Source organism: Psittacula echo (assembly GCF_963264785.1).
Source record: "Psittacula echo genome assembly, chromosome: Z".
Lineage (NCBI taxonomy): Eukaryota > Metazoa > Chordata > Aves > Psittaciformes > Psittacidae > Psittacula > Psittacula echo.
In genome coordinates, this window is record NC_137742.1 from 21,530,440 (window position 1) to 21,556,120 (window position 25,681).

Sequence of the window (25,681 nt, forward strand, 5' to 3'; positions counted from 1 at the left end):
CCTTGACAGCTTGACGGCGTCAGGGTACACTGTGCACCGGTATCTCCTAGAGCCTTCTGTGGGACTGAGGCACCAGGCCATCTGATCCACAGTCCAGTAAATCCGATTGTCCCCTACCTCCACCTGGCTGGAGGCAGGGCCCCTCTAATAGTCATCACAATATTGGTCACTTACATCTGGTAGACAGGGGTCATTCTTCTTTATCACAGGAGCTGGAGTAAAATCAGCTCTTCCACTCCATCTGGGAACCTGCTCACCAGAGACTGAAGCCGCAGCTCTCATGGGATGATCATCCTTGACCTTTGTTCTCCTCTTCAATTCACACACCCATTCCTCCAGAGCTGAGGTAGGTTTTCCATCCCACTTCATCATGTCTTCTCCATGATCCCGCAGGTGAAACCATAGGGTGGCCTGTGGCGTATACCTGCTATATCTTCTCTCTCAAGCAGTAGGACGCCTCTTGTTAATAGCTGAGATGTGTGTTGATACATGTGGGGAGCTGGATAGATCAGATAGATCGTCTCTCAATTGTTTGAAGTCCTGGGACAGTTTTTCCACAGCTGAAATGATGGAAAAGGTGAGATTGTCTTTAAACTCTCAGAGTTGATGAATCATTTCATCCACTGTTAGTGGTAATATGTCATTCCAGGTTACTGCTGCCAATGAATGGGCATATGATGACGGTTCATTCCATGTAAATTTCCACCACATGGGTCGTGTACCTTCGACTTCATCTGGATCTGTGGGTGCATCCCTGGCATATGGCCTGTGATATATCATCTCTACAATGGCTGATTCCCTCAGAGACTGGATGCCTTTCTCTAACATAGTCCACTTGGCCGAACGACTCATAACATTGTCCTTGTATGGAAACCTTTCTTTCACAGCTGCCAAGAGCCGCCTCCAAAGGCTGAGGGACCGTTTCTCTTTTGCAATTCCCCCTTCCCTAGCAAGTGATCCCAGCTGCTTGGCTTCCCTACCTCCTAGTTCGTGACCATCGGCCCCATTGTCCCAGCATCAGAGCAACCAGCTGATGATGTGCTCCCCTGGTGGACGGGTAAAATCTTTTTGCATATTCTGTTGCTTGGTTGAGGTCCAGGGTCAAGAAGTCACCTCTTCTTCTTCTTCTTCCTCTGATTCATGTAATAATAACTCCTGATCAGATGCTGTTCCGAGTAGTAAGCACATTGTTTCTTTATCTTGCTGCTTCATCTTTCTTGTCTCTTTTGCTTTTCCCCTTGCATACAGGGGCAACCGATACTGGCACGAATTGGTCTTCTGGTTTAGCTGCAGTGATTATCACTGTGGTTGGTTTGACTGCAGTATCTTTTGTTGGGGTTTAGGTAGCTGCTGTACTTGTCGCTGGGGTTGGTGTAGCTGCTGTGCTTGGAACTGAGAGTAGCTGCACTGTCTGTTGTGATCAGAGTTTGAGTAGCTGCTGTACTTGTCGCTGGGGGTGGTGTAGCTGCTGTACTTGGAGTTGGAGTAGCTGCATTGTCTGTTGCTTTGCCATCAGATCCAGAGACATTTTTTTCCCTTTGAAGGTGCTGAACGGTGTTGAACAGGGCTCTCTAAGCATAGGCCGAGCCCCAACACATTGCTATATATTTATCATCTCTGGTATGACCAGGATGACAGCACACCTTCTTTAAGTGTTTTACTAATTTTTCTGGATTTTGCACTTGTTCAGTGGTGAAGTTCAAAAGCACTGGAGGGGCCCACTGGCCTAGATACTTGCCCATACTATCCCACACACCCTGCCACTAATGGCTGTCCAGCCTCGGGGAAAATCTCTCTTGGTCCTCCTATATCGTTGTCTAACCCCAGACAAGACCCAAACCCAGCTCTGCTTAACTTGCGAGATCAGACGAAATGGTCATGAATAAAACACACTCTGTATGCGTGCCAACATGGTGATCCCCATCACAATCAGCAGGCAGGTCTCAAGGGTACTCAAAGGCCATTCAAAACCCTCAGAACTCTCAAATGATACTGTAAACAGTCTGGTGGGGGAGCTGGGAAGGGTAAGGGAATGCCTTCTTCACAGGTTGACCACCCAAGGAGGGGAAAAAAGATGTATAATTGCTGAACACTTCCATTATATACCTCTCAAAGTATAGGGGTAGTGACCACATTGGGAACTCAAGCGAGATCAGTTTCATGATCACGAACTCTATTGTATCGCAAGTCATTACCATAAAGTACAGTGAAACAAGAACCTTAGCCAAGCCCCGCAGCCAATAAACACTAACACAGCAAATACCGGCTGTAAGTAAGGTACGACATGCTGGAACTGTGAGATCAAGAGCAACAACTTTGAGAGCCAATAAATCAGTATTGTGATGAGTGACTATTAATCCAAAACAATAAATGCTTATCACAAATATGATTAGACACACTCTGGTTAGATCTGTCGTTATCTCAACCTTTCGAGCCCCACGTTGGGTGCCAAAAAGGACTGTCATGGTTTAAGCCCAATGGACAACCCACAACTGTGCAGCCGCTCGCTCACTCCTCCGCCTTCCTCCCCCTGCTCCCGGAGGGATGGGGAGGAGAATCAAAAGAATGTAACTCCCATGTGTTGAGATAAGAACAGTCCAGTAACTAAGGTATAACACAAACCACTACTGCTATCACCAATAATAATAATTATAAGGGAAATAACAAGGGAAGAGAATACAACTGCTAACCACCTGCCAACAGATACCCAGCCCGACCCAAGCAGTGATCTAGCCCTTCTGGATAACTGCCCACAGTTTACATACTTGGCATGACGTGCGGTGGTATGGAATACCTCTTTGGTTAGTTTGGGTCAGGTGTCCTGTCTCTGCTTCTTCGCGGCTTCCCCTCCTCCCTGGCAGAGCATGAGACTCAGAAAGTCCTTGGTCAGAGTAAACATTAGAGAGCAAGAACTAAAAACATCAGAGTTATCAGCGTTGTTCCCAGGCTGAAAGTCAAAACCACAGCACTGCAGCAGTTACTAAGAAGGAGAAAAATGGCTGCTACTGCTGAACCCAGGACACATGCACATATACAATACATATATATTCATATATACATGGCGAGGCACACACATCACAGACGCAGAGAGTGCTCCCGCAAACACAGACAACGCCAACAGTCTTGTCCTGCTCCCCTCCCTGGCAGAGCACCATAGAGTTCCATTACTGAGAATATATATCTGTGTAGACACATGCAGCATGGGTCCCTCCATCAGCTGGGTTTATACGCTCAGTCTACCCAGTAGCTGCCCCTAAATCCCATTCTCCCCAGTTGCTGGCATCTGAACATTAAAGACTCCAATGTGGACCCATGGTGATGGGTTTCATGCCTGGACAGTGGGGCTGGGGCTCTCCTGGGACAGCCGTGTGAGGGGCCTCAATGTGGTGTCCCTTCTTCTAAGTCCTTAATTTGGGTTGTCATCTGCCTTTGTGCCGCTGTGCTCCTCTGGGCTTGTGGATGTGGTCATTTGACAGTTTGATGGCTCCTGAGATAGATCTGGAAGCAGCCAGGGCCAGGATTTTATTTGGGCTCTTCCACTGCCATTGTGTCTCTGAGCTCCTTTGAGCTTTTATCACATAATTTAATGTGAACTGTCTAGTTTCCACAATGGTAATGTCACACCCTTGCTCCTATATTGTTCTGTGCTAGGTATTTTGGCTTCTAGCATCTCAGCTACCTCAGCAAGCTGGGGCTGCATATTTTTGAACCCTAGTCCATTATGCAGTGCAATGCTCCTTGTAAGCTGCCCACACAAGCACACACAGACACCCTGACATTGTTGCCTGGACAATTATTTGAAGCTTTACATGTTCGCATGTGCAGGGTCACACTGCTGCACGCAGGTCAGTCTCTTGCTTCGTAGAAAGTTTTGTTCTTTCCTAGTTGGATTCAGTCTTCCTGCTAGAACCAATTTCTTTATTAAACTGATTTTTTTATAGGTATCAAACAATCATATCTGAGAATAGATCACAGAATCACAGAATGTTTGAGGCTGGAAGGGACCACCAGAGGTCATCTAGCCCAACCTCCCTGTTCAGACAAGGTCACCTTGAGCACATTGATCAGGGCTGTGTCCAGGCAGCTTTTGAATATTTCCAGGGAAGGCGGCTCCACAGCCTCCCTGGACTCTATTACAATGCTCAGTCATCCTCACAGTAATGAAGTTCTTCCTCATGTTCAGGTGGAACAACCTGTATTTTAGTTTATGCCCACTGCCTCTCATCCTTTCGCCTGGTACCACTGAGAAGAGTCTGGCTCCATCCTGTTGACACCCTCCCTTCAGATACTTGCCAACACTGATCAGATCTCCCCTGAGCTGAACAGGCCCAGCTCCCTGAATCATTCTAGTAGCCCTTTGCTGGACTTGCTCCAGGAGCTCCATGTCTCTCTTGTACTGGGGAGTCCAGACCTGGACACAGTACTCCAGGTGTGGCCTCCCCAGGGCTGAGAGGCAGGATCGCCTCTCCAGATATGCTGGCAATGCTCTTCCTAATGCAGTCCAGGATACCATTGTCTTTTTCTGCCATAGGGACATATGCTGGCTCACAGACAATTGTTGTCCACCAGGACCCCCAGGTTTCTCTCCACAGAGCTGCTTTCCAGCAGGTCAACCCTTAACGTGCACTGGTGCGTGGGGTTATTCCTGCCCAGGTGCAGGACCCTGCACTTGCCCCCTTGGGGGCCACCAGTGGTTACAGGTCTCCAACTAGATTCTGTGCCACTGATCACAACCCTCTGAGACCTGCCATTCATTCAGTTCTCCACCTCACCATCCGCTTGTCCAGCCAGTGCTTTCTGAGCTTTCCTGTGAGGATGTCATGGGAAACAGTGTCAAAAGCTTTGCTGAAGTCCAGGTAGGCAACATCCACTGCTCTCCCTTGATCTATCCAGCCAGTTGAGCCATCTTAGAAGGCAAACAGGTTCGTTAAGCATGATTTCCCTCTGATGATCTATACTAACTACTCCTGGTCATCTTCTTGTCTTCCATGTGCTTAGAGATGGCTTCTAGGATGAGCCATTCCACCACGTTTTCAGGGATTAAAGTGAGACTGACTAGCCTGTACATGTAGCCCTTTAAGCTTGTACTTAATCTTTTCCCAAAAGATAATGTGCTGTAACATTACCTACTGCTTCCTCTTTGTCATGAAGATGCATTTCACTATGCTTGGTTGTAACCAGAATTGACGTTTATTTTCTTTTTTTACTTGAAGGGGTTTAGAGCGTGATAGTAGTGTCTTTGGTCTTTATAATGATATGTTCACCATTTAAACATTGTAATATTCACTTTGAAACTTGTGTGCTCATGAGAGTTGAAGTAACAGTGGATAGCTTTGCCTAGGAAATACTGGTTTTATTCTCTTCTTCAGTAAATGACAGTGTTATAAGTGGCAGCAATACAAAATCTCATTATATCCTATTAAATTAAAAAGCAATATTTTCAGAAAAATATTTTGTGAATTAACAAGTATTACAAGGCGTTTCCTAGGAGCAGAACCAGGTAGCACGGTAATACTGAAGCAGTGTGCATCCAGACATATGCCAGAGTGAAGTGTTTAATTTTGCCTTTCCTTTAGGGTTCATTCAAACAAAGGATTTTTTCGTTCAAAACACAAAACTGTGTTTTGAGCAATTTTTTCAGATAGTATTTCATTCCATCAACCAAAGTAAAAAATCCTCCATATTATCTTTTCCAGACTTCTGTCATAATAGTCCAAAACTCTTTTGGAGATTTACCTTTGTAACTTTACAGTACTTTAAACCAGCAGTGGAAAATAAAGAACTGTTTAGTTAGCACTCAGCAAATGCTCTTTACTGACAAGGAATACGGCAGAATCCCAGTACGTGGAGAACAAGTCTCACATTGATCACTGAAAATAATGGATCATTGAATTCTGCATTAATCTGCTCCTCTGGTGTCTATACATTATAAAAATTCAAGCATGTTGGAGATTGTCTGCCTACCATACAACTAGAATGTGAAAGATTTACAAGGTAAATTACTATTGACATACACCAGATCACTGAGACTAAACAAGAACTGCTGTATTTAGCTTACTGCAAACGTTAGTTTTCCCTTTTCATGTCTTCAGTCTTCCTGAAGCTAAAGTTCTTTACAAGGACAATGGTTTGTGTTTTGGATTAGTCAGGTGCCTCGGTCATTTGAAAGGTCATATATGCAGGAAACAGCAACTTCTCCTTTTTAAATTACCTGTGTGTTGGTCTTTGTGGAGAATTATGGGAATCAAAATCTACAGAAGCCATTAATGGAAATGTATGGCTACAAGGAAACATGACAGTGATAATCCTAGTAAATTCTTTGAATCTAAGCTCCTACTTATGTGGGGTTGGGTGGGGATACATTTGGCTGGTTTTCATAGTCAGTTGTATTTTTGCAATATGAAAAATGCAAGCCTTTGGAATTGTAATCAAGGACAAGATCTCTTGTTGCTTAAAAATTCTTCATAACTAGAAGATGAGACATAAGGAAACCAGATAAAAAAATTCTAAGAATAAAGTAAGTTGCTTTGGGAATGAGAAGCATTTGAATGCACATAGTTCATAGAATGAAAAGTCATGTCTCACTGTAGTAAAATGAAAGGGATTACATTCATGAGCAAAGAAACTCATGTAAGGATCTGGAGCAAGAGTCTGAAAAACAAGGCTGCATGAATTCTCTTTATACTGGTGTGATGATATTTCTCCAGGTTGTATGCCTTCATCAATTTCTTATATTTCACCTTTGCAGAGTACGCACGTAGTTCCTTCTGTAAAGCTTAATATTTTTCCTGTGTATTCTGCTTTTGAAACATTTTCGATTTCCTCCTGCCATAAGAGGAATGAATTGATCCTCAACTCATAACTGTTCAAAGCTAAGATCTTTTAGGGACCTTAATGGACTAACATCCTCTGACGTTTGAGCTACTCATATTTGCAAAGTTGCTATGGTGACAAATGAAGTTCTGGTTAAAAAAAACACAGTAATAATTCTTTTTTTGCTTAACCACAAATTCCAGAAGAGCTCAGCATGGTTCCAAGAGAACATTTCTGCCAAAATGAATGCACGGTGCCCTTTCTTTCTGAGCACTTGTATCTTTAGTGAAATTTAAGTCTACAGGGTGCTTTGGTTACACTATCTTATGATGGCTTACTCAAATTACTATCAACCATATTTAAAATAGCACAGTGTTCATTTCTTAAAGGACAGATAGGGATTGCTCAAGGTAACAATGTGTAGCACTAAATGCCTGAGGCTTGCTTCAGTTCCCTTTTCCTCATTCAGATGAAGTAAAACAACCCTGAAGACAGTGTGATCCTTCACCTTAAATTCCTGTGCCTGGCACTGCAAACCCATCACACATGGCTTAAAGGTGCTTTGACTCCTGCTGTGTGACTCTGGCACTATTGGGCAATGGCACTGGAAACAGGGTTACAAAGATAGCTGGAGCAGTTTTTACCCATGTTCATCCCTCTGGTCTGGCAGTAAGCAAAGCCAGCTGAGGCAATTTGATCCATTTTCTGTCTCTCAACATCATTAATTTTTTTGTGCATGGAGCGTTTTGCAAACAGGGATCTGAATATGTAGTGATAATGGCTGTTTCAAGAAGGGATCACTAGTAAACTTAGCACCCACACAGACTAGCTTGCAAAACAGGTGACAGATTTTTGCAGCTATTTCATATTTTCTCACAGAGACCTAGGGCCCTGATACACAACAGGATTTTCTTCGAGGGTGCTCTCTCCTAAATGTTTAGCAGATCAGTTGCTATTTCGGTGCAGTTTTTCTAACACCCTGTATTGTTCAAAAAGGGGGGAAGTGAGAGATGCTTTACATAATTTTCTCTCAGTTGATCATATGGGGACAGAAGAGATACTAGTATCTTACAGTTATTAAGCGGTTGACTGAGCTGTTGACTCAGAGCTTAAAGCCAGACATAGTCACAAGTCCAAGACAAAGTGTAAATGCTTAGAGTAAGCTTGCTTCAACCTGAGTTACCTTCTAGAGCAGGTACTGCTCTCTGGTAGTAGCCAGCAGCATCACTCCTGGCTGAGCCTGGAGCCAGGACATGGAACTTTCCTTCCTGCAGAGCAGGTCTGAGTATCAGCAGAAAGGTGGCAGTCAGCAACTGAGGAGTGCCTTGAGTGTGCTCCCAAGTTGCCTATGAAACTGCATTTCATTCAAATTGCAGAAGAGCAGTATTTTACTGTGCTTATGGCAGGAGGTTGGAACTGGATGATCTTTAAGGTCCCTTCCAACCCAAACCCTTCTATGATTCTAACAGAGCTTTATACGGTAAGCTGTTTCACCACCACTACTGAAGGCGCCATGGTGTTTCAAGGCCTAAGATACTCCAATTCAGCTGTAGTCATGTTTAGCACTTATATAATTTGAATGGGTGGTAAATCAAAGTTCAAACTCAGCCCATGTCCATGGCTTAATGCACAGTGTAAACATTGCTGTCATCCATATAGACCGAAGATCTATATCAGAACATGCTGGAGAGAAACAACAGAAGGAGGACAGAATGGTTTTGAAGTTTCAATTATAAACTTAGATTCTGATTTTTAAAAAGTGAAAGATGGCAAATGAATAAGCTGTTGATTTTGTTTCAAAGCTCTTGTTTTATATTATAAGGTTTGCATTAAAATGTGAAAATTCTTCTAATTGTGTGGGCGAATGTGTCACCTCTTCTTTCTAAAAATACAGGAAGAATGTTGATGGCAGGAGAAAATATTGAAAAACTGCTTTGTTTTAACATGCAAAAGTAAAACCTGTGATTATATTATTCCTGAAATAATAACTCCTGACAGATAATCCTTAATTTAGTTGAAATCCATAAATAAACAAAATCATGTTACCCTGGATGTCAAAATCAGTATTGTCTTTTTTGACTTGCAACTATTCTGTTTGAAATAGATTTAAGGGGAATTTGCTTTGCTTTGGCTTCATTCTCTCTCTCTCTCTTTTTTTTAAGGTCAACTCAAATCAAAACATACTCTTGGGATAATGCCCAGGTTATTTTGGTTGGTAACAAATGTGACATGGAGGATGAACGGGTAATCTACACTGAAAGAGGCAAACATTTAGCAGATCAACTTGGTAAGAAATTACAAAAGCTTTATGATTACTTGTGAGAAATCACAAAGTAACATCATTAATTGCTATGGTACTTGTAATGAAATGTTTGTGACACATTCACTGTAAAGGAATAGTCATACACCACCTCCCTTTTGTTTCTGCAGGCTGAGGTCTGAAATATCCTTGTTGATACCACTTATACTGTAACATCATTATAATGGACATGTGTCCAGGGATGACCTTATCCAGAGCTGTGACATGTCTGCCATCTAAAAGTGTCCACAAGACCAGTGCTGGCTCAAAGGCCAGGTTAGACTAAAGATGTGTCTGATAAAACATTACTAGTTCTGATCCTTAGACAGGACGTACATTATGGCCTTTGTGATAAGCAGCAAGATTAGGCATGTGTCTGTATATATACAGTATGTTTAGATAGTTACAGCTATGGGCAGATGCATCTGAGTGAGGGGAACCCTAAAAAAAACCTCCAAAAGAAAAAAAAAAAAAAAAAAAAAGAGGAGAGAGTGTGACCTACACATCTTTGCAAGCTGAGAACATTTGGGTTATGATTACCAATAATCCAAACCAGAATGGCACCAATATCCAGCTCCCACCGCTAACAGTTCAAATACTGCACATTCACACAGGTGTAAATAATGTGAACCTCTGTTTCATAAAGTCTCTGCCTAGGAGGCAAACGTCCACTCAGAAAACTATGGAGCTGTGAACATCTCTGTTCTTTCTGTTTCTGCCCAGCACCAGTATTCTTTCATACCACAAAAAGTTCATGAGGTGACACTGGCCAAACTGTAATGGAAAATCTCCAGAGCATCGTCTTAATACTACTACTAACCTGTTTTTTCCTTCAAACTTGCTCTCTCTGGAGAGCATTCTCAGCAGGTGTGCGAATCAAACCTGTCATCATTCGAAGTTGATTTCTGTGCTGTACTGGACATAGGTTTGTTACTGTTTTTAAAACTGGCTGTTGTAAAGGCTCAGTCTGGTGAACATGAGTATAACCACGATCTCCTCATCATTATTCTTACATAGGAGCTTAGGGGAAAGGGTGTTGTAAGAGTAACTGCATGGGAAACAGAGATGGTGCCATTTCATAGTATACTACCTGTGCTGGATCTGATCCCATGCTGGTGTTTCTTAACGTGTGCATGTTCATAGCTTGCTGACCTTATTTCTTAAAATAATTTTTTCCCGTTGTACAACTGCTTGTTCGGTAAATAATTTAATCAGAATAACGTATCTTCCTATTGCATTTGTCTAAATACATATTATGTGCAAAAGCTGTTATTATGTCTAAATCAGCACTACAAGTAACAGGTAAAATATACATTAAAAATTGCCATAAATTAGTCCTTTAAATATGACAGAAAAGATTTAACAGCAGGTTATGTCCAGAAAAATTGCCAACATTTGTGAAAAACACAATTTCTAAAACTGTTTCAGCAAAACCGAAATGGTTGCTCTTGCACCTGCTGTAACAGAGGATAGTTTTCTTTGCAGAAATACCTGTCACAGTATATATTCCAATATATATTTCCCTTTGTTAGAATTTCTAATATTTATTCATTTACTAGGAGCAAGGAAATTGTATTCAGTGGAGAAAGAGATCAAAAAAATGAAACTGTATACTTTCACCCCCCATTTAGCCCAGGCACTAAAATGGCTGGCAATAAACGTAACTTTGCAATGTAGATTTTGAAGATTTCTTTAATTTTAAAGTGACATAACTAATCTGAATTTCTATTCCTTAAACTATTTTCCTATGGAAAGATGTCCTGGTTTAGCAGTAGCAGTCATTTTTTTCCGTCTTAGTAGCTGGTGCAGTGCTGTGTTTTGACTTTCGGCCTGGGAATAATACTGATAAAGCCGATGTTTTCAGTTGCTGGTCAGAATGTTTACCCTGACCAAGGACTTTGTGAGTCTCATGCTCTGCCAGGGAGGAGGGGAAGCCAGGAGGAAGCAGGGACTGGACACCTGACCCAAACTAGCCAAAGAGGTATTCCATACCACAGCACGTCATGCCCAGGAGGTAGAACTGAGAGTTCCCGGAAGGGCTGGAATGTGGCCGGGTGGGGGTGAGGTACCGGTTGGTGAGGTGCTGTATTCTCTTCCTTGTTATTTCCTTTATCATTATTATTATTGGTGGCAGCAGTAGTGATTTGTGTTATACCTTAGTTACTGGACCCGTGAGAGTTGCATTCTTTCGATTCTCCTCCCCATCCCTCCAGGAGCAGGGGGAAGAAAGCGGGGTGGGGGGGGGGGGAAGTAGACTGCATGGTTCTAATTTATGGCCTGGGCTTAAACCACGACAAAAGATTAATGCAGTGAGTTGACAAGGAATCCCCAAGGTCGTGAATTTAGCAAGACAAGAACGAACTTTGCATGTTGTCAAGAATCGGCAGCTGTAATAACCAATGAAAAAAAAAAAAAAAAAAAGCAAGAGTAATGAGCTAGATATCAAAACTCATGTTTCAAGCTTTAAAGCAAACTCTAACTCCTAGGATTTAGAATTCAATCTTTATAGGGGCAGATTTTCCTCTATTCCAGTCTTTATCTTCTCTGGGGCTTTCGTTTTGGAGATATATGTTCTGTAGCTAATCTCAAGGGCAGATAATTGTATCAGATAAATTATGGCTCTGATCCAGTATGTTTACTGTACTCAGACTGCACACACAAATGTTTATATGTTCTCTGTACAGCTGCAATGATTTCTTTAATCTGCTCAGAGGTTGTGGGATATGGTGTCAGGAAAAGCAGAACAAGTTTCCCTGAACCGAATTGTAGTAACTGCTCTGTCCATGTTGGCCAGTTTGAAGGACGCATGTGTTGAACACTTGGGACTGTCTTTTCTTTCTCTGCTAGCTAATTGATAACATCTCTTGTGGATAAGTTTTAAAAATAATAATATAGATTTTTGTGTCCAGTGAGACATTTCAAGACTGTGGGCCCTTTGAACGCCGTGGTCTGCAACATTTTGCAGCCACAATTACAAGCAAGCACAATGCACAACTGCTTTACAAAGAACATGTTGTGAAACACACTGTTCTCAAGTGTGGTTTTATTTTCAGCCCTGGTTTTTTGAAGTCACTGGGAAAAGGGATACATGTACATTTTGAGCGGGGTTTTCAAAAGGTCAGAAAAGAGCATTGGGCATTTAACTCTCCAGGAAGCACAGTGTCCTGTTGAGACTGGCATTATCGGAAAATTGGGCCTCTTTTGTTGCTGCTGACCTCATTTCCTTGAATCTCAATGCTGGCTTAGTCCTCAATTAGCTCGAACAAGTAGTTTAGATCAACCAGCAATAGGCCTCATTACCTGCCAAAGTCTAGCTAAACTAGTCAAGTATCCTGTCATAACACTAACAGAACTTCACAAAAAAGCAGATCTGACCTTGAAGGGAAACTAGTAGAATGTTTATCAAGGCAGAATTTGTCTCCTTTCCACTTTAATTTTGTTTTTTTTCCTAAATTTGTTGTTAATGATATAGGGCACAACACTGGTGATACCATCACAGATCATAGCAGCAAGCAGTAGGTGCCTTGTGTAAGATATAATAGGGCAAACATATTGTGATACTTTACCAGGCTGTAGCAAATTATATTCATGGGTCTCATGAACCAAAGGCAGTATCTTTATATTCAATTGCCCTTTCATGATTTTTAACATGGACTATCCATTGATGTCTTTGAAACCATACAAAATCTTACCATCTAGAACATCTTTTAAATATGCAGTTTATCTTCACAAGATTCACAAGAATCAGCCACTTGGTAGCTTTGTTTGATGCTTCTTCACTGTTATATTCTGAGAAACAGTGAACAATTGTTTGCTGTTACCTGCTCTGTAACATCATTGGTTTCAGAGACCTTTATCATACCCCTGCTTTTAATCTAGGCTGAAATTCAGACTATTTCATCATTCAAGACGTAAAGACCATCTCACACCTGAGCCATTCCTTGTCACCCTATTCAGTATTTTTGTAAGTGGTACAGGCTTTTTTAAGAAATTAATTCGTGGTTGATTAACATAATAGCATCATTAAAAGAGTAATGAGATTAAAACAGACAGGATGATATAAATGCAGTTGATTCATGTAAGTTTACCTCATAGAGATACCTTACCAAGAAAATACAGAAATGTGACGTGTCAGCCAGTAGAGAGAACTAATTAATGTAATGTTAATATTGCCACAGGAATCATAGCAAACACATTTAAACAAGTATATTCACTAATCATTACTTAAAAGAGTGTGGAAATCCCTGTCTCTTCATTGTTTGCTCTGAGCACTATATGCACTGGCCATTGAGAGTAATCCCAGTATATATATACTCATGTACTTTAAAGCATTTAGTAAAACAGGCTTGGAACTTACAAGCAAAATATATGCATACTTCCCAGCTGCATTACTCACACAGTTTTCTGACATATTCATCTCATATATCTCAGCTGAGTTCAAAGTTTCATATGTTCATGAAAGTGTGGTGTCATCTGTCAGAACAGAAATAAAACGAATGACTCACAGATGGCATCAGTTTCTTGGTTCCTTTTATTCATGGTCTGTATGATATATTGTGATGTATGTTCTTGCAGAGGATTAGCAGGCAGAGGTGTGCGCAGAGCTTTGAATAGACTAACTGCACATGCAACTGGACAGTTGCGTATATAGTTTGGCATAGAGTTTCTCTATGACGTTTTGCTATGCATGAAAATTAGCTGCATAATTGTATATGTGTTCTTTGGTTGTTCATGTGCTTCTGCACAACTCCTGTTTATTATGTCTGTGCTACAAATTAGTTCAATATTCATTAGTTTTTAATTGCAAATACTCCCATTTACAGAGTATATAATCTATTTTAAATCAGGGCCTCTAATGTTGCTGCAAAAGTACAATACTGCCATAGATCCAAATTCTTCAAATTAAACCCATTTAGCACCCCAGCAAGCCTGAAAATAGAGTACTTGTTAGTGCCATGTGCTTCTACAGGGTGCAATTTAGCATTTAGCACTTCTGTGTGATCTGACCAAGCCTGGAAGACCAGGCCTGCTGCTGAGATAAGCCAGGAACATGACTGGTTTCTGAATCCTGCCAGGGCTGATAGACAAGACAGCAGCTCCCCAGCATCAAGACCGGAGTGAACCTTCACTTGCCTTGGGGTATAAGCCCTAGGGGTGATGTGTACGTTAGGCATTTGTGGGTACGCTGGGCATATCAGGCATCTATGAGCTTAGGCAGCAACTGAGGAGGAATTTTTAGGGCTGTAATTTTGGCATCTAAGTCAGGAATCAACTGGGACTTGGCATCTCAGCACACAGCTTACTAGAACAGCAAGTTCTATTTTGCCTTCATGGCTGGCTGGAGGCTGTGGTGCAGAAGGCAGGGTCACCAGCAACTTGCAGAATGGACATATGCTGTGCCTAACTTTGCATTAAACATGAAAATAATTGTGTTGTGCAAGAACATGCGTGTTCATAGTTCCATCCTTCATTGGGTTTTAGCTCTTTTTAAAGGGAAAATATTAGTGCCAGAGGAAGGAGACAGACAGCACTGACAGACTGACATACACCAGTCTTTTGTTTAGAAGAGCAGAGCAGTTAAAAGTGCCTGTCCCCAGGATGGCTTTTTACAAGGGGGAAATGCCAATCTGCTGTTGCTTTCAAGCACTTGGAACTGCATTACAGGAAGGTTACTTAATGAGAAGGAGAAAAATAGGATTTGTGTTTGCTCCACAAATGTCTCATGTAAACAAGCAAAAGAAAATCCTTTGGCAGGAATCCAATTGATTGCCCAAATGCACCCATTTAAAAGGTATGTGGAAGCCACAATCAAAATGAGTACAACTGGAATTTATATGGAAACCTTCTGTTCTGAAAGAGCGGAAAAGAAGGTGTCCGTTAGAATATTACTGCCCCTCAGGTCTGTCCATTCTGCTGCAGCTGAGAGTCCTCCTTTACCTTTATATATATATATATATATATGTATACATACACACACACACATATATATAAATTGGCCACCCTAAAGGTTGGATAAATATGTAAGCATTTCTGTTAACAACCTTTACATTAGTCCTACCCAGAATGGTGCTAAAGCATTGCTCTTTGCTGAGGTAATATTAGCAAAGGCCAATTTGGGGGCTTAATGTCATTTTAATACTTTACTCAACATAGTCCAGCCCTTGGGCTTGTTTAGACCACAGAGGTCCCATCCAACTGGTCTACAAGTACTGCTGCTACAGAGCATATTATATCTTTAACACCAGGGCCCCTAAAGCTGCAAAAGTATAATTCTGCCATAGATCCAGACCATGTGTGTTGTGCTCATGCTGCACTAGGTACTAGGGGATTACACAGAGCACAGTGTAAACAGGTCTGCTACCACAGTTATGGGTGTAGGAGGTACTTTGAAGAACATCAATAGTCACTGGCTACTTCCAGCCTAGTTTCCCAGTTGCCAGTCAAAGGAGGTGATCCTGCCTCTCTACTCTGCTCTCATGAGACCTCACTTGGAGTGTTGTGTGCAGTTCTGGTGTCCTCAACATAAAAAGGACATGTAACTGTTGGAACAAGTCCAGAGGAGGGCCACAAGGATGATCAGGGGACTGGAGCACCTCCCGTATGGAGACAGGCTGAGAAAGTTGGGGCTGTTCAGCCTGGAGAAGAGAAGGCTGCTAGGAGGTCTCCACGCAGCCTTCCAGTATCTGAAGGGGGCCTACAAGGATGCTGGGGAGGGACTATTCATCAGGGACTGTAGTGACAGGACAAGGGGTAACGGGTTCAAACTTAAACAGGGTAAGTTTAGATTGGATCTAAGGAAGAAATTCTTTACTGAGAGGGTGGTGAGGCACTGGAATGGGTTGCCCAGGGAGGTTGTGAATGCTCCATCCTTGGCGATGTTCAAGGCCAGGTTGGATGAGGCCTTGGGTGACATGGTTTAGTGTGGGGTGCCCTGCCCATGGCAGGGGGGTTGGAACTAGATGATCTTAAGGTCTTTTCCAACCCTAACTATTCTATGATTCTATGATTCTGTGACCTTTGCAATAATGCCATGTGTGTCTCTCTTTCTTTGAGAAAGCAGTAGAGGTCTCAAATATATTAACAGTTCTGAGGAAGTGGACATCTGAGGAGGGGAGAAAGGGCTTGCAGTTGCCTTGACTGACAGCCTGCAGTGTGAATGCAAACCTTATTAGATACTGTTCACAGCAGGCAAGAAGTGCCTACCAGCACTCCCTCAGAACTACCCACAGGATGCAAATCCAAGAAAATAAAGCAAAATCCAAGAAAATAAATCCAAGAAAATAAAGCTCCTCCCCTTTATATGCTATGACATTGTTAAATAATTCGTTCCGATGACTTCCTAGATTTTGCCTTTTGTACACCACTGTGTGACAGAGGGAACAGCCGCTTCTTGCTCTGATGTTTCAGTATCCTACTACTCAAAATACCGGGTTCAACAGGGCACTGGCAAGAGCAGTGATAAAAGTCACAGTTAAAGCTTTTCTTCAAGAAAGGATAGTTATTGCAGGAACACACCCTTGAGGACATTTGTTAAACCTAACATCAGGGATGGTAAATAAAATTGTCTTGGTTTTGGACAACCACTCCGAAACCAGAAAGTCTTCCTAATCAGCTGGTGAAACATTAACATAGTTTGTCTGTACGGACTGTGGAATTGTGCTTAAAATTTGCTGTTTTGTGTGCCTTCTTGATGTCACATTTTCTCAGGAAAATGAGAGGGTGCAGAATGTTCTTTGCTCTGCATATGGGTGTCCTTATTTTTTTCTTCTTTATTTTTTGAAAGAACCATAAACAAGAGTTAATGAGCATTGATGAAGGAGCCTCTGTGAAGTCAGGACAAACACGAGGCAGGGAGAGAACAAAGTCAGTAATTCATGCTGTTTATGTGTTCCAGGGTGGTTACTACTCTATGTGTATTATATCTCATCAGGTGAACAACAGCACCCTGTTGATGTCTTGGCTGCTCCATGCTGCTGTAGTGCTCTGTGGGGGCTGCTGAGAGCTTGCAAGCTTTCTTTGAGTCAATACTATGGGAAGAAGATAGATAAGGGAAAGAGACATAGCATAAGGACAGCAAAGGGAAAACTAAATTAAACACAAATAAGGCATTTAAATTAAAACATCCTGAGGCATTTTCCGTACAGACTGTTCATATGTTCAGGAAGCACTTTGATATTTTGGATTTACTCAGTTTCGGCTTGTCATGGTTTAAGTCCAGCTGGCAACTAGGTGCCACACAGCTGCTCATTCACTCCATCCCCAATCCCTAGTGGCATGGGGAGGAAAATCAGAAAAAATGTAAACCCCCATGGACTGAGAGAAGAACTTAGAGAGGGGAAATAATAAACAAGTGATGCATATTACAATTGCTCACCACCAGCTGATGCCCCAATCATTTCCAAGAAGCAATAAGTCCCTCCTTTGCCAAAACGCAGTTTATATACTGAGCATGACATTCTATGGTATGGATTACCGCTTTGGCTAGTTTGGGTCAGGTGTTGTGTCTCTGCTTCCTCCCACTTCTTGTGCCCCTTGTTGGCAGAGCTGAAAAGTCCGTAATCAGGATAAGCGCTACTTAGCAACAACTAAAAACATCAGTGTGTTATCATCGTTGTTTTCACACTAAACCCAAAACGCAGCACTGCACCAGCTGCTAGAAAGAAAATTAACTCCATCCCAGCTGAAACCAGGCTCTCTTCTGCCTTACCTACCCACTTGCTTCTTGGGCTTTGTCATTTCTTTGCAGTACTCAGCTCTGCTAGGTCTCACCCACATCAAACAGTACAGATCATCACAGGTGCTAGGAGCATGGTGTTCTTTGAGCAGAACCCTGAGCATCACCAGAGAATTTCCTCACTTCAGGTTTACAGTGTGTGGAAGATCTTTTCTCTGTCAATAATGAGCAGTGGAAAAAAACCTGAAGACAGTATTAAAAGGCAGAGATCTGGGGCCCTCATACACATGCATTTTAAAAGCTTAGGGTGTCGAAGCACTATTAGTAAAATAATTGCAAGATGAGTCAGGAGGAGAGGAAAGGTCAAGTTCTGCAAAATATTACATAAAACGGAAAACAACCAAAATTCAGCTATTTATTACATGCACACTGCTGTGAAAAATGTTCTGTATCTCTTTGAAACTAGATAGAGTTTCTGTTGAACAAACAAATGAAAAAATAAACACCACTCTAATATACAGGGATCTTTTACATAAGGTAACAGTGAGGAATTGAATCCCCTGCACAGAACATTCACTGGCTGGCTGGCTGGCAACATGAGCTTCTGTTGCAAGGGTCTTTGCAATGATGTCTTCAGCTGCATCAATTGAGACTCTGTGAACTCTTGTTCTGCTAATTGTTGTAATCTAGCTAGTCCTACTTGCCCAGTACATACCATGATCATTTGGCAGTGATTACTTTAAACTGTACACAAAGCATTTCTTAACTGTCTTAACTGGCTTCAAAAGACTGTTCTTGTGAGCATTTCTGCATCTACAAGAACAGTTTCTACACCACAGAACAACTACAAGTGTCCTACCTATGTGCAGCTGAATCCATTCTACGGCAGGAACTGCCTGGAGGAAGCCCACCAGCATGCCCCATTAGGATGTTCATCAGCACATTTAAGCATATAAATAGTTCCTATCATATTGTTTATGCACAGCAGAGGCTGCCTGGTGGGAGTCTCCAGGGCTGCCTACCTGTACAGTTCCTGTAAAGAATAAAGCAAATACTTTGTTGTGGAGGCAGCTGGGAGTTCTGTCACTTTATCACGGGTCAGTGCATTGTCTCACCGATGCAGATCTAGCCAGGGAGGCCCTGGTTTGCTCAGGTAAATAGTGACTAAATTAGCCTGATATCCAGCTACACCACTACTGTGACTGCAATTTCCTTCTTATATCAAAATTGTAACTGAAATTCCAGTGAAACTGAGATTTCACCACAGCTGTAGTGTTTTACTTTATCTGAATAAGTATGTTTGTGCTTGAGCGCTCTACATGCCTCTTACTTGGAGAATGGGTGCCTCTGAGGTTTTTTCAGTGTTTTTATGCAGAACATCCTAACTGTGGTAGTGGGTCTCTTTTCTTCATCCTGTCCATGTTACAGTATTTCCTGACATGGCTCTCCTCCCTTCTTTGTGACTCATATACCTGTCATATCTACCATTTTGCAATTATCTCATGTGCCTGTTCTTCTGTCTTTTTAACTGTAAAAACTGCTCCCCTCATAAATGTCCTTAAAATTCATTCTTCTTTCTGTCATCTTCTCCAATGCTTTGGTGTGCTATTTCTCAGGCATCCTCTCACTGTCCCTCAGCCCTTCTACCCTTTGGTCCTGCTTGCTCCTCTTTGGAATGGCTGCTTTCCTCCTGCTTCCTGTGAACTAACACTAACACTTGTGGAATGATCTGACTGTGTTGCTGTACTAGAGCTGCAGCCGGGTTTCAACACAGAGCACTGAAAATGTTGAGAATCTTCCTTTCCCCAGGCTGTCCCCAAGCATTCTGAACAGTTTTCTCCTGCATGCAGCACAGCAAGTGAAGGAAGCTACACTGACTTTCTCTTTCCTTCTAGTTTGGAACAAAGGAGACGTGTAAGCCAAGTTAATTAAAAAGGCCATGTAGATTCAAATCTCTTTCCAGTATGATTTCTTTAGACGGTCTTTTATTACGAGCAGTTTTCCTGCAAATATTTTGCAAGGAAAGCAAGAACGTGAGACGAGCCAGCACTGGTAGAAGCCTGCTGTATTGCAGGCTGATCAGCAAGTCACGAGCCTCGCCCAGAGGAAGGAGGCAGACATGGGAGATGAGACATGGGACAAATAGACATGGAGAAAAGAGCTTAGAAGAGCTTGCTCTGTTCCATAAAGGCTTCCAGTGTCCCTTCTGGCTTAAGGATAGCTCAGATTTTTGCCTTTGGAGTAGTCATTAGGAATGAATAGATAAAAAGTCCTTCCACATAAACTAAGGAAGTTTTCTTCCTTACATGCATTTGTATGTTTTGTTTTCCTTTTAGCTTGGTTTGTGGCATTGGGAGTCCCTTTGCTCCCATGGGTTCTCCTCTAATATAGGTAGATATCAAATTGCAGTAGTTTTTACTTTTCTTGCTTGTTTCTTTACCTGGTTATTTCCAAATATTGTTGGGTTTTTTTGGCACCAGGTTAATGACACAATGGAAGTGTCTGTTTCCAGCTGAATAATGTTCAGAATTGAGATGGAACAGTAGATTATTCCTCTTCGATGAGTGGGGTACATAAGGCATTTCTAAAATAATACTGCTCTTAAACTGGTGACAATTTTTAAATTAAACTATTTTAAAGTAGAATTTGTCTAAGGGAATGTTTTTGTCCTGTTCTTGTCTGGCTTAGTATAAACAAATACCACTAGTGTACTTGCTTTTGATTGTGCTACAGTTTTAACTGCTCTTCCAGTACCACTCTCTCTTGCCTGTGCTGTCACGTTCGCTTTCTGAGTGTATCTCCACTCTTCCTTGCCCAAGAGAAGTTTGTATATTTATTGGAGACCCTGGAATATGCATTGAACATAAACATGTTGTTTATTTTCTTAGGATTTGAATTTTTTGAAACAAGTGCCAAGGACAACATTAATGTCAAGCAGACATTTGAGCGACTTGTGGATATCATCTGTGACAAGATGTCAGAAAGCCTGGAGATGGATCCAACCATTGCTGCCAGCAAGCAGAACACACGGCTAAAGGACACCCCTCCTCCACAGCAGCCCAACTGTGGCTGTTAATGCAGCTACCAGCAAAGGCAGCTCCAGTGTGTTCAGTGGCCAGCAGAGTATTTGTGAATGGTCTATATGCTTTTATTTATACTGTCTTGTTAATTTATTTGGGAGAAAAGTCTTTTATTTTACATCAGCAGCTGGTGGAGAATGCATGCAGAGGTGATGGAAAGGTGGTTAGTTTGAAAGGATGATCCGGTTTTTAGCATCTGGCTTTTGCATGCAGGATGGCTACTAGTTTCTCTTTTCTTTTTACTGTTTCACATTACACTTACTTCAGCTGGTGCCATGTCCGCATACCACATTTGCCTAGAATTGACTCTTGCTTCATCAGTTTCAAATTATGTAATTGAATCCATAGGGCGGTGGCCAGCGTGGCTTACAATACACTTCCTGATGCCACTTACATTTTCTCTGACTGAAAATCAATTTAGAAATATTACTTTAGAGAGAACATCCCTCATTCTATCCAGAACATTTGTATAAGGGACACTTCCTGGAGTATATTGCCTTGGCAAATCTACGCTCATTATGTTACACATCCTGGATGACTGGAAATTGCAGAAGAATTTCCAGAATTGCATTAGAAGTTAGTTCCTAGACCCAAAGCCAACAAACTTTCCTTTGAGTTTCCAACTGGATATGGATATTCAGTGCAGACACTCAGATATCAGGTACTTCATACTTTTTTTATAGCTAATATGTTTACATTTCCATGGGAGCTGCATGTGTTATCTAACACCTTTCTGATACTGAACTTAATTTCTCATTCCATCATTACTAAGATTCTGGTAGGACCTACCTAGTACTGGAGGGCTGAGTAGCTTTTTCCATTTCTACCTGCATGAGATACTAAACACACAGTTTTATATTACCCCATGACAGAGCCAAATCCATTATGCTTGGTTGTTCATGGCCAAAAACTGTCTTGTCACATTGCTGTCAAACCTGCATATTAAGTTTTCAGGAATTTTATCTGTCATTCAGTCACTGAGACAATGACCACCAAAACACAGGCAACACACTGCCTGTATTCTACTCAGACCTATTGCAAAAGTGCTGCTGGTCTCAGTGAACTGGAGTTTGACCTCACTTTTACTTTGGGGATATCTATTTTGACAAGACAATCAGAGTTTCACAAGAGTTTTAAAAACTTTAGAAGTAATTAAAAATTGTCAAAATTTCTGGTGTTAGCCTGAATACATTCATAAGATCAGCAAAAGGCTGTGAAGATAGCAGAAAAAGTACACAAATTCTTTTCTAATCACATGTCAAAAATAGTCATATTTCACAGTTTTTAAAAGTAGTCCTAGTAATTGATGGCAGTTTCTTACATTTGTGCCCTGGAGTACTTTGTACAACTCCTTTACTTGCGTCATAGTGACATTTTTTAACAAAACAGCATAATTGAAGAAGCGTTTACTGTTTTATTGTTCCAGTTAGACAGAATTTAGGACAAGGCTGACATTTCTTAAACTGTCTACAATGGGAAAAATCAGAAGCCAAATTAGAAAAGGAAGTAACACAATGTACTGCAAACTGCTCAAAACTGCAAAGAAATCCTTCTACGCAAATTGCTTTTTTTGAAGGTAATTCATATAACTCCTGAAACACACTAGGAGAAAATGGCCACTTTTTTTACTGATTAAATAACTATATACACTTTTGACACAATAAAAATTATTTTGAAACAAGGCTTATAGACCCATGTAAAAAGGATATACCATCAGGGCACTACATTGGCTGCCTAACTTAAATGCATACATGTTCTTTCTTCAGTCTGTGGTTTTAAACCATGCCTGTCCTGTTAGCTAGTTTTACTTAAGCACTTGTTTTCCTAGTAGACATGGAGACTGACCTTTGTTTGTTTACTTCCATGAAGAGAAAGCACTGTCCTCTTTGGGGATGATGAGCAGCCAGGTAGAAGAGGCATGTGCCATCCCAACTGTAACTTTGTCTGTCTCCAGGGATGCTGCTTTTCTTTCCCCCCATCTGAGGCAGGATGTTGATAACTGTGCTTAGAGACTTTCATTAATATGTTTTCACTCACTACATACCAGCTGCTTTGGAAAAAGAAGTTATAAGAAGCTGAGGAAACTTTGTGTGAGATAGTAGGCGGTTTTCCATCCTTTTCTTGTTGTATGCAGTTATTGGTGCTGGAGAGAAAGGATCAGGGAAGTCTTGAGATAGCACTTAAGTTCAGCCCTCAAGTCCTTTAGAAAATGTTTAGGTTGTGTTATTAGTCTGAGCCATCTGAGGCAAGATAAGGAGAGAGAAGAACACAGTCACATCTTACATGAGCTTAGGCATGTCCTGGGTCATGCAGCATGGCTACAAATGCAAGTATTCTTCCAGCTTTTCTCTGTGGTGCTTGCTGCAAAATGTTCATCTTCTGTGCACATCATAGCAAGGAAAAAAGACTCCCAGATGCCTCTTGCTACAGCCACACCTTGCTTATACTGCATTGCAGTGAATTCCAGACCCTCCCTGGTGACCATGCAATGAATTCCAGGCCATCCATGCCTCTTTATGACCCTGTAGTCTCTAATTAGTGATGCCAATAGCTGTGTTAGCATGTATCTTTTTAAACAATTTGAGTAATAGATAAATAGTTCTTTACTTAAATAGGATGAATTAACTGCTTTAATTTTGCATCAAGAGTCTGGGCAGAAGAGGATCAGCAAAATCAAAGAGGGAGAATCTCTCCTTTGCATTTCTGAGACAACTAACCTTCAACATATCTCCTGCATGGGATGGGGAGGATAGGGGAAGCAGCTGCTGGAGTAACACTGTTCCTTAGAGTGCCAGCCATGTGTTGTAAAGAAAAGGCTCATCTGAAGTACAGTAGCAGAAGAAGTCAGTATTTAAAAACTCCTAGGATCTTTGTATTGACATTCAGATATTTCATAGAGTTCAGAATTAGTCAGATTAATTTGTTAAGTGTTCACATCAAATCCTGGGAGATTTTCAAGACCAGACTGGTTAAAGCCCTGGGCAGACTTCTCAGACCTCTTAGGTGACACTGTTTCAAGCACGGGGTTGAGGAGGATGATGTCCCATCAAACGCAATTTATCCTATTATCTCTTCTTCTGAAATTGAAAAAGTTGGAAGTTCAAGCAGAACTTTTCTTAACAATCAGGGTTACCTACTGAAAACTAGGCCTTGATTTCTGTTACAGGTTGGCTTTTGCAGTCATGTGTCTCACAGCAATATTGAGATTTCTGCTAAAAAATTTGGTCACATGTAAATCATGAACCTCTCAGCTGGCTATTGCAGAAACAAAAAAGACAGGCTTTTGAAGGGTAACTTACTATCCCTTCCCCAGACATTTTAAAGTCTAGTTTGGACGCTGAGGAAACTAGCAGGATTGGGATTTTCATTCTATTAAAAATTATGTCTTGGCCTTTTTATCAAATGCAAAAGGCCAAAAGCAGCCTGTGCCAGTCTAGGTTGGCTTCTCTTGGCTTATGTGATAGAACTGCAATTTTCTTAAATGCAAATGAAGTTAGGCTGAACACTTTTGGAAATCCCATCCCTAATCAAGGACCAAAATTTAGTCAATCAATGGCACATTATTTACACATGTCCAGTAGTCACTGATTATGAGGTTTTGGAGGAGACAAGCAGGATTTGGCTAGAACCCTGATTTATCCACTGGTGCAGCATAGCTCCATCAGGAGAAATTAACAGGCTAAAAAGCATTGTATTCTAGCAATGGAAGAGGACTGTATGATCAAATTGAAAACGGGGATAAGATATCCAAAACTACTTTTGATCTCATCACAGTTCTTGGTGAAAAAGTACTTGCACACTGCACTAACTTGTTGACGCTCTCAGCACAGAAATAACACTGAATGTCATGGAACCTTGGTCCAGACACAGACAACCTCCTCAGATTTAGGCCAAATGGTGAGATATAGTGGATGACACACCAACCACATTAAATTTCTGATTGATTAGATGCCTTTGGGCAGAGGCTTCAGAGCTCCATAGTTCCAGCTGAATTAATACTACGCAACCCATTTATACAAGTTACAATCTGGACTAAAGCTTTTAGCAGCAGGCTAATCCAGCGCATGGGTAATGCACTAGCCTTATGCTCTGACAGTGTCCTGGTTGCTGCATGGTCAGCCTAGGGCTCAGGAAGTGCTTCAGGAGCACAGAAGTGCACAGGATGTGAGTGATTCGCGCGGTGCCTCCTGGCACTGATCGACGTGCTGAACAGCTATCAGGCCCTGCTGGTTGAACCTTCAGATGCATGGTTTATTTGTGATGAGGGTTCATGTTCACAAGTGTTCTGGCCCTTATAGTGTAACTAACTTAATACTGTATCTTTCATTGTTGCTGTTTTGTTTGTTTGATGGTTGAAATACATACGAGCTAGCCTGACTTTCTGTCAAAAAATCACTCCTTCTCTCTGAACAGCTGTATACATGACTGTTACCTGAAACTGTTTGTTCCTTCTTGCTTATACTTAATATAATGCCCAGAGAAACTACCTGATCAACTACATCTATGTGGCCTTTCCAGAGCACCAGTCTGAAGGAGTAAGTTTTCTTTCCAGTCTGCTCAGCTCTGTATATTCAACTGGACCACCTGCATCTTCTTTATTTTAGGAACTAAGTACTACTTCAGAGTGCACAGAATCTGCTGGAATTTGATCCTAACTTTGAGAATGCTTTGAGCTTATCATTTTTAGGGAAAAAAAAACAAAACAAAGTGGCACAAATTCTATGTATGGTGATGATGCCTTTGTTTCTCAAATAGCAGATTAATGATGTTGCAGCTGCATTCCAAAAGAAGCCCCCCTCTCAAATTCCACCCCTC

The 25,681-nt window shown here is 41.5% G+C and overlaps 1 protein-coding gene across 1 annotated transcript in view; it reads left to right on the forward strand.

Moving 5' to 3' along the window:
* The window catches only part of RAB3C (RAB3C, member RAS oncogene family), a gene marked incomplete at both ends in the record, with an annotated part of 133,664 nt that extends 112,802 nt beyond the window's left edge, over nucleotides 1-20,862 (forward strand). Inside the window, 2 exons of the mRNA XM_080637384.1 lie at nucleotides 8,976-9,100; nucleotides 20,675-20,862. Coding sequence (XP_080493510.1) covers nucleotides 8,976-9,100; nucleotides 20,675-20,862 — 313 coding nt within the window. The remainder of the gene's footprint in view (nucleotides 1-8,975; nucleotides 9,101-20,674) is intronic.
* Nucleotides 20,863-25,681: the final 4,819 nt, after the last annotated feature.